We start from the raw sequence: 10000 nt of genomic DNA on the forward strand, positions 1-10000 counted from the left end.
CTATTCATTTTTCAGAGTACAGTGTAGGTTGTGCTTTGCTAGCCAAGAAAATTATCACTTCTGGAGATGTATGTTGAAGCATACGAAACATCCACTCTTTAACATAATGTATTTATTGGTAATGTTTTCATCTTGGTAGGCGATGAAACTCCACAGTCTGAGAATGTTATTCGAGCTCACCCTGATTTTCGAATGATTGTCCTCGCAAATCGACCTGGATTCCCATTCTTGGGGAATGACTTTTTTGGATCGCTTGGTAAGAATACCCTTTGCCCAAGAGAAACAAAGACTTGAGAAAATGTTTTACATTTTTTAAGGAATCTTGATCAAAGTGAGATGAGAGTGTTCAGTAGCTGAAAGTAGTCCCGCACGAGGAGTCCCGCACGATGATTCAAAAGTAGGAACACAAGGGTTCGGTACAAAAGACCGCTCCACAGAAATAGTAATACCAACTTTATTCATTCAGTACAATGAAAGGGAGAGATACCAGTGGTTATCTCTATACGAGGGTGTCCGCCCGGATGTTATACGTTATTGATCTAGAGTCGGTTTTGATGAGGGAGGAAAACCGGAGTACCCGGAGAAAAACCCTCGAGTCAGGTTGAGATCGACTGAAACTCTGCCCACATGCTGGCCGAGGCCAGAGTTGAACCTGGATCCCAGAGTTCGGAGGTGCGTTTGATAACCACGAAGCCACCCCGATTCCCATAAGTTGCTTCTTTTTTTTTTTTCTTTTTCTTTTTTTTTTCGCGCTTGAGAAGTTTACGTCGTTTAAACCGTAGCTGGGAGCTCTAGAGGTCCCCAAGTTCACCTCCTCTTTTACTTCAATGTATAGTGTAGCTATTGCTTTAATCTCTTATCAACTGAGAGCTGACAATGTCACGGTAGGAAGAGGGGTGAGGAAATGGCAGACTTTCCTCCTCAATTGACACCACCCTAGAAGTGACTTCGCCGTTTTTTTAATCGCTGTCGCTGTTTTTTTAATCGTCAGGTGATATATTCAGCTGTCATGCTGTGGATAATCCCGACTTTGAGTCTGAAATGGTTAGTGGCCTTTGCCCATCAATACAAACATTTTCTGTTCCGAGAGGTAGCTCAATTGACAGACGTTCCAATGTAAAGGTTCTTAAAGGAAATCCCAATGCTTTCGCACCGAATTCCTCATTTCCCCGCCCCGCCTAACATGTGCCATGGTTGTTCGACATAGAGGTAACTCTCAGTGGTTCCATCCGTACTGACAAGTCAGCCAGAACCATCGTACCCCTCTAAGGATTTTTTCATCGGAGGCTGGGGAGGATGAAATGTCATCAATGTAGTCTTGAAGCTGTTGGTCGTCACGGTTAATGTTCTTTTTTTCGCTTTTTTTTAGTCGATGTTACGTCAGTACGGTCCAAATGTCTCTGAGGAGCTCCTTCATAAACTGGTGAATGCGTTTGGTGAATTGCGATCCCGAGCTGATCAGGGCTTGATCTCATATCCCTACTCCACCCGGGAGGTGGTCAGTGTTGTCAAGCATTTGCAGGTACGAATAAAAATTGAAAGGAAATACACCTCAAGGAGTTTTTGGTGCAACTGCGAAAGTAGTGGCAACTTTGGTACACTTCAGCTTTTGGTGTGCTTCTGCACATCTGTCTTTTTGCGATACAATGATTACGTTATTTCTGTAATCTGGTAGCATTTATTTAAATCTTACACATCACAATTGGTGACTTTTCGTGATACGTAATCGTCTACATGCTGGTGAACTAAAACAACAGGTCTCTCGGCATTAGTTGTCTTGGCAGCATTATCTGTGTCTCTAGCGATGAGCTACAAACCACCTATACATAGTGCCATAACTACTCGGTGATCAGTTTTGTTTGGCCCTTGTCTTATCAATTTTTTATCAGCTCCGATACTGCGCTCGTTTCGATTTGTCGTGGAATGCTTTTCTTCTCTTTTCGATTGCCAAGCGATACGACATCTCCTTTTTTTTTTTTTTCGACCTGTACAGTAACGCACTGCAACTTTCCTACTTCAGTGTATGACTCATGGATCGTGAATTGCAAGCAAAATATTTTAGTAACTACAACTTTACAGTGCGACGCGCCTTACCGTGGCCACCTAACAAAGTTTTTTTAGAAATTGTCCGCTAATCTGGATGTGTGAATTTGATTGAGAGTCACTCCTCCTTGCAAAGTTCACACAGTTGTACACGTAAGTTCAACACCTTTGCATGGATTGTTTAGTTGACGTATTTACACGTAATTATCAAATCTGAAAGTTTGTTGGGTGGCCACGGTAAGTTGCGTTGCACTGTAAGTTATCATGAAAAGAGGAGTGTTAGTTGCCTCGAACTACACTCCAAAAGCTATTCTATATAGCAGAACTCGGAAGTTTTCATTCTAATGGTAACACTGCATGAAACGTTTTGTTTACAGAACCAAAGGAAGAATCACAGTAAACAAGCTTAGTTCTTGGTGCACAATGTGCCTGGGATTCCCATGGTTAGTCATTCCACCAGATTCTTTTCACGCAATACGCTGTTGACTTTTTTGTTTTGTTTTGTAGGCATTTCCCAATGAGGGCTTGGCCAATGTGGTCCGTAATGTGTTCGACTTTGATTCGTATCACCCTGAAGTAAAGGATGTGGTTACGGAAGTTCTCCACAAGCATGGGATTCCTGTGGGAGCTTCAACCAGAAATATCAAGCTCTGCAAAGAGTAAGAATGAGAGAGACGAACTAACATCTTGGGAAGTGCAGAATGGAGTGAGGGAAACTAGCGAAGCGAGCATGCATATTTCCAGCATGGACAAATTGAATGTTTAGTCTAAATTTTACAATTTCTGCACTTATTTGATTCTCTTCAAAGCGAGTCCTTGTTTTTTTTTTATGATGTGTTAAAGTTCTGCACTAACCTCGTTCCCAGGGTCCTCTCTCTTCCTTCCTCGAGAGGACCCTAGGAACGAGGTTGGTTCTGCGTCTCGCTTTGAAATAGGTGGGAGAAGTGAACTCGATTATGGCGGGTCGTCAATCTTTTCCCCACCCTAACCCTCTAGGGGTCCGGTTGTGAAGCTCACTCACTGTCAATACATAATAGCAGAATGCTATTAGGGTGGTAATCTTCATTTTTTTGTACGAATTTCCATAGGATTAAATTGTCATTTTAACCATTTGTGCTATTTAAATAAAAGAAAGAAAACTCTGATTGTTGTCAACGCCTCTTAACTGTGTTCATTTCTTTGAGAAACTTCTGTGCGAAACACTCCTTTTTTCCGTAAAGTTTTTACTTATTTAACAAATGGAGTAAAGGAGGCCTTGATCAACCAGAGGTTTCTTTCTGTCCCAAGTAATTTAAGCACATAACTGTAAATCACTTTGAAGTCACGAGAAATCAAACTTACTTGGATAATTAGAGTTACACGAGAGGAACGTATTCCGTAGTAGCTTTAAAGGCCTTTCATTTAAAGATCACACTTTCATCCATGGACTCAAACAACCTCGTTGAGAAGAACTCCTAAGTACTTTTCATTTGAATGGACAAACTCCAGGATTTCATCCGCCGAGTCAAAATATAATACAGCACTTCTTGTTGAGCACACTTAAAAGCACCATGGATAAGCACAGCCCTGTAGCTTTGGAGAGACAAGATTATAAAAAGACACTAATTTCACCCCAAAACTCCAAAACTTGGTGCATCATTACTTCTTTTATGTTGATTCAATGTCATGCTCAGGTTTCCTCTACCTGCCCCAATCCTGGTCTCCACCTGGCAAATCACTGGTGATGAGAATGGGTTTAGCGAGGGGATCAATTGTCCTGTTGAGGAAAGAAGACTGAAGATTCGGGTTAGTCACAAGCAGTCTCTAGTACAAAGTATGTCGAAAACGCACAACGAGACACGTTTCCAGTTTACTCACAATTTAATTCTTCTGCATGACGATCACCTGCAACACTCAACTCAACTCAACTCAACTCGACAGTGCGTAGAAATCTGATCGGTTCAAAGTGCATTATTAGACATTATGCAGTTCTTAGTTGGTGTTAAATTATCGTCAATCATCAAGTCAAGATATTTAAAGTGCTACGATGACCAAAACATCAATTCACGGGAATTTCGGGCTTTCAGACTTTTAAACTCGTGTTTTGCATATATCATGAGCTGCGTTTACACCCTGAAATTTTACGCTAGTGAGTTAATGACGTCTCTTTTTCCTAGATCCAACCCTCTGAGGTCCAATCTTGCAGTTTTGAATATGAGTAATGGCGGACCGTGAAATCCCAAAACTTGCACTCAAAGTAAACAACCTTTGGATAAAAATCAAAGCTCAAACTTTTGCCAGTCAAGTGTTAAGGAATCACACTTTCAAAATCTGAAGGAAAAAAAAGTGATTTTTTGATCATAGTTCCATTTTGTAATCTAACTTTCAGCTTTCGACAAAGTAGTCGTTTTCTCTCTCTGAAAAAAAGAGACTCCAACTGTGGATATTTCCAATTTCGGCTTGTTTAATACCCAGCCACATGACGACTCTTAAGAAAGATACTTAACACACTGAAGCGTTCCTTTTTGTTTTGTTTTTTTTTTTCTTCTGTTCTTTTGGAGTCCTATTCACGAAGAATGAGGGGGCGAATTGCGTCCACAAGTTGACTATTTGCTGATGCTTCTACAGTGATATCTACGAAGGCATTGTTAATATCCTCGCCATCTATGATTTTGATTTCTACTTTTAGGGTCCTGTGACTGTTGCGGTGACTCCCAGAGAAATTGAACGTTTAAATGATCGTTCTCATGGCTTCTCCGAACAAGTTGGGCACTGGGACCTACCCATACACGAGGGAGGAGTGGTAATGAATGTTGCGGTTGGGCCTGGTAAGTCGTTTTCATATAGCCTGGCTATTAATAGGCCTTTTGCAACAAACGATCGCGTGGTACAAAATCCGCCATGCTGGAGAGCAAGCTCATTATTATTCCCCCACTGGGACATTAAAACAAAGAGACCTGAACCAGTCAAGCTTGACTTACCTTTGTTTTAATGTCCCAGTGGGGGAATAATAATGAGCTTGCCTTCCAGCATGGCGGATTTTGTACCATGTGATCTTTTGTTGCAAAAGGCCTATTCCATCTAAGCGCCTTTTAAACTCAGCAACTCAGAGGCCTTCAGCTTGTCATTTCATAGCATTTTTCACTGTCTTTATCATCGACGTTAGAGAACTAAAGTCAGGACTACAACGATGGCTCTGAAAACGACATGTGAACTTAAATACAATGTCACGTCACTCTACTCACTTCGGGATCATTGCAAGTCGTTCGGTATGGATACAAGATTGGAACAAAATTTGCAGGAACAGTGTGGCGCCGGTTTGGAGAGAAATTTCAAAATTTATCGTCAGGTGCACATGTACTGCACATGTACTACTAACCCTAACTTCAAATTTGGTCATTTCACATCGTTGTCAGGATGACAGAGGCTAAGAGAAATGTACCAAAATGTAAAACGCATGTGCTGAGCGTGGAGAAGAGCCGTTGTTTTTGCAGTTTTCGTTCTCGGCGATGTCGTCGTTGTTCAAGCTTATCATTATCGTCATCAATACCATCATAAACCTATTCACTGTCACCATTGCTCAGTTTTATGATCGTTATACCAACAAGTGCCCTTATTTATTTCGAAGTAAACCCCAACTAATTGCGACTTCTTTCCAGCTGGCTCCAGGTCTTCCAAAGCCGGATAACTTTATCCAATGGATAAGTCACTATCCAGAGTGTAAAATATACTTCGCGTTAAAAATTGACTTAGGTTTTCGAACACGCCTTTTCTTAGATGTGCTTGGAGTATGCATGGTTCACAGTTACGCGAACAAGTACTTAAGTCTTTGCACAGACAGAGACTGTTGGATAGTTACTTATCCAGCGGACAACGTTAAACGACCTTTGAACAACTATAGGACCTGCTGGTCTGTTCTTTAAAAGGATGTGTACACCTCAGTATGGGTCAACCACGCAAGTGTCTGTTCAAACTAGTACGTAATGGTCATTGTTTTAAGGCATTTAAGTAATCACAACTTTCTTGGTTTGGTTTTTTTTCTAGGAGGTAACAAAGGAGACTGGATTCACGTCTTGTCATTTAATCCTGTATCGCTGTATTCACAACAGTCCAATCAGGATACAGTATTGTGTGTGGATTTGTTTGATCTGTTTCCCACGTCGTTTTACGCAGTTCCTCAGCTTAAAATCGCCGCGCTGGGAGGAGATCTTCAGGGTCAAGTGCTTATTCACGATCAGGACTCAAATTCGCTGCATCTCTTGAACCCTTCAAAAAAAGAGTTGCAAACTTTGAACTTCAAGTCCTTAGTTGACAACACCAAAGAAAAACTGACGCGCCATTTTTCGGTTGAAAAGGGAAGATTTGTGATGAGTTCAGAATTTGCTCACGAAAACATAGTCATTATTTACCAAGAAGACAGCAATAAAATGGACGTAGTAGATTTAGTGGACGGAACGACTCAGAATATAACTTTGCCGTTTATAATTGGAAGGTTTCACCCATTCTCACGTGACCTTTGGCTCGTCTGTGAGACTGGGAGCGACCGGAAGTACCTACTCAACAAACCATACTCAGAAGCTCCCGTTCCGTGTGTGTTACACACGATTGAAAGTAACAGCATTGGCGTAGAGGAAACCGAGCATTGGAGATCGATATCAACCCAGAGCTTACCTCCTGAGGCCGTTTCCTTGAACTTTGGAGAAGAGAGGCGATCAAAAAGTAATCGATTAGTGGTTGGCTCCCGAGATTACGCGACGATAGCTGTGGCTCGACCCGATCAATTGATTGAGAAGTCCCCTGTCAGTTTCCACTCATTTAAAAGGGAAAAAAACAACGAAATCAGAGAATCGGGTAAATAAAAAATACAGCTTTTGGACTCCTTTATTAGCAGACTAGATTAACCCTCGTTCAATAATTTTTCCCCTGAGCCGCAAAACGTACAACAAAACTTCTTGAAACAGTAAAAAATAGACAGCGATTGAAAAAAACTTGAAATTTCGTTTTGCTCGACTTTAGGAACTTTAGATTGGAGTACGACCGAGATTTCCCCGTTGTGAGCATGCCCAGTAGGTTTAGTGGTCGAAATTAAAAGTGCACATGCTTAGAATAAAAAACAGTGACGTGCCGTGTCCAACATTTAAGATCTCTCAAGTAAAGCTATGATCTTCGCAGTTATGAAAGCAATTTTTGCAATTGCGTAGAGAAGCCTGAAAAATTCAGGACTTCAACGGGGTTTGAACCCGTGACCTCGCGATACCGGTGCGACGCTCTAACCAACTGAGCTATGAAGCCACTGACGTTGGGAGCTGGTCATTTGTGGGTCCTAATGGTCCCGTGAGGAATGAATCAATGATGAAATGGTATATGAAATGAATCATATATGAACTGCGGATATGAAATCAAGTAAAGCCATGATCTTCGCAGTTATGCAATTTCTGCAATTGCGTAGAGAAGCCTGAAAAATTCAGGACTTCAACGGGGCTTAAACCTGTGACCTCGTGATTCCGGTGTGACGCTCTAACCAACTGAGCTATGAAGCCACTGACGTTGGGAGCTGGTCATATATGATTCATTTCATATACCATTTCATCATTGATTCATTCCTCACGGGACCATTAGAACCCACAAATAAATGACCAGCTCCCAACGTCAGTGGCTTCATAACTCAGTTGGTTAGAGCGTTGCACCGGAATCGCGAGGTCACGGGTTCAAACCCCGTTGAAGTCCTGAATTTTTCAGGCTTCTCTACGCAATTGCAGAAATTGCGTTCATAACTGCGAAGATCAAAGCTTTACTTGATTTCATATCCGCAGTTCATATATGATTCATTTCATATACCATTTCATCATTGATTTAAGATCTCTGTTACAAAACCAACAACAACCACTGGTGTGTTTAACCGGCAGTGACATATTTCGCGTTTTTTCGTCATTTTCAGAACGCCAAGGAGCTCTGCCCTTAGACAAACTTATCACTGAGGATACAGTTCTCCCTCTTTGTCTACCCGCCACTGCTCAGGTTGTTCGTCTGGTCCCGGGCTCCATGATACCTAAGGAAGATGATCAAATGACCAACAAGCAGTCAGAAGACGAGGATCCTCGGCAGTTAAAGACGCGAAGTCCATTGGGATACCTGGAGGTGGCCGATGTTGGAAGAAGGTAGATTTATCAATTCGATTTTCAAGATTTACCCTCATAAAGAAGACCAACAAGTCGAGCTTCTGTTACGCATTGTGCACCAGTTTGCCGTCCCTCATGGCTCAACCAGTACCTTACATATACGCACATTCTTTTGTCTGATGTGTTTGTCTTCCCGCTTTCAGGTCAGTACGTTACATTCCGTTCCCAGGCCGTCATGATCTATCACTGTACGCACGTTTGGGGGGAAAACCGCTAGTAATGGCGCCAACAACGTACGAAGGAATTGTGACAGTTGACGCCGGGGGCCGCCTGCGATTATGGGAGACTGGGGTGGCAAATCTTGTACGCTCTTTGGAGAAGTGGAAGGGACTTATTGGCGAGGACTATCAGGGACCCTTACAAGTGAGAGAATCTATGCTGTATGCGTTAATGTAATTGGTATAAAATATAGACGGAACTGAGAATCAAAGAGGAAACAATTAAACTGATTTTCAGTGGTACTCCATACGCAGTTTTTAGTATACTCTCATTTGTCCCAGATATCGTGTTTGGTGTCCAATCTTTTTGTTGTTATGTAAATTACTCTAGAGAAAGTGTAGACTACTTCACCAGTCCAAAACATGGCTGGGTAAGAGATGATCTTGTGCTTCTTTTGTTTTATTTTGGACTGTAAAATTCATTTATTTTTTAGATACCCTCCATACTTATTTTGCAAATTGACCAATCAGGGCCGTAGACTTGAATTGGATAAGGCAACAGCAAAGGTGTTGATCGAATGCCAGATGCACAGTTTAATAACAACAAATGATAATGGTGATAATAAGCTTTTGACTTTAGCACACGTGTTGTACTGACTGCGCTTATTGGGCAGACTGTAGATCAAATCACATCTCACGAAATCAACGAGTACGCGGAAAACAACTTCTCGGTGTAACGCAGAGAAGCAACAAACTCAACCCACATGTGACTTTGAGTTCGAGAGCTGAATTCAGGTTACAGTTGGGTGGTAAGGCGAGTGCTTTACCACTGTGCTAGCCCTGATTCTCTTTGATTAAGGACGGTGCCTACTATTGTTATTGTGCATACGTTCTGCGCATCTCGAGATACTCGAATTTCGTATGGGTGGTGCTTATTAATGCAGAGGTATGTTTGCGCGGCTTAAAATTATTCAGGGAAAGCGGAACTTAGCAAGTGCTCTGAGGTATCCACAAAGAAAATTTGGGGTAACCACGCATATTTCCGAGATAATTAGTTTGGAAAAGAACGCCATGTACATTGCTTTGTATTTTAAAGCTTATTACAAATATTGTCAATTAATTATCTTCGAAAAATGCGTAAAAAAAGTGAGGTCTCTTTTACTGAAAGGCCCATCTGGCCGGCGCTTATCTCCGGTTTCGAAAAATGCGCGGTTACTCCCAATTTTCTTTTTGGATTTCAATAACCCCGGTTAAGATCTGCTTTTCCCGCATATCCAGTAAACCGCGCAAAACTACCTTTGAATTAGTAGGCACCGTCCTTAAGTCGCCTTATTTGTCGGTTTTAGGATTCGCTTATATCAATCTCCAGAATGCGCTACCGACCCTTCGATCAACACCGGATTCTCGGTCTTCCTTCCTGCGTGATAAAATAATTAATTGATCAATTCACGTTGATCGTCATTTTCCGTATTACCTGTTTTCAATGCATTTAAGGTGGATCCCAATAACGCTCCACATGTAGGAGGTAACACTTGGGCTGGGGGAACCGGGGGCCGGGATACAGCAGGGTTGGGAGGCAAAGGCGGCCCATATCGCTTGGACGCGGGACATGACGTACACCAGCTATCTGATGAGGAGAAG

General features: G+C 42.0%; 1 protein-coding gene across 1 annotated transcript in view; it reads left to right on the forward strand.

The window, feature by feature from the left end:
- The window catches only part of LOC138028502 (von Willebrand factor A domain-containing protein 8-like), a 38598-nt gene that overhangs the window by 26357 nt on the left and 2241 nt on the right, over positions 1-10000 (forward strand). The window contains exons 25-35 of the mRNA XM_068876058.1: positions 140-256; positions 992-1044; positions 1370-1522; positions 2551-2702; positions 3717-3828; positions 4712-4850; positions 6067-6873; positions 7961-8180; positions 8345-8564; positions 8737-8790; positions 9854-10000. The exon at positions 9854-10000 is cut by the window's right edge and continues 65 nt beyond it. Of these exons, the coding sequence (XP_068732159.1) occupies positions 140-256; positions 992-1044; positions 1370-1522; positions 2551-2702; positions 3717-3828; positions 4712-4850; positions 6067-6873; positions 7961-8180; positions 8345-8564; positions 8737-8790; positions 9854-10000 (2174 nt within the window). The remainder of the gene's footprint in view (positions 1-139; positions 257-991; positions 1045-1369; positions 1523-2550; positions 2703-3716; positions 3829-4711; positions 4851-6066; positions 6874-7960; positions 8181-8344; positions 8565-8736; positions 8791-9853) is intronic.

This window comes from Montipora capricornis, chromosome 13, assembly GCF_036669925.1.
Source record: "Montipora capricornis isolate CH-2021 chromosome 13, ASM3666992v2, whole genome shotgun sequence".
In the NCBI taxonomy this organism is placed as follows: Eukaryota; Metazoa; Cnidaria; class Anthozoa; order Scleractinia; family Acroporidae; genus Montipora; species Montipora capricornis.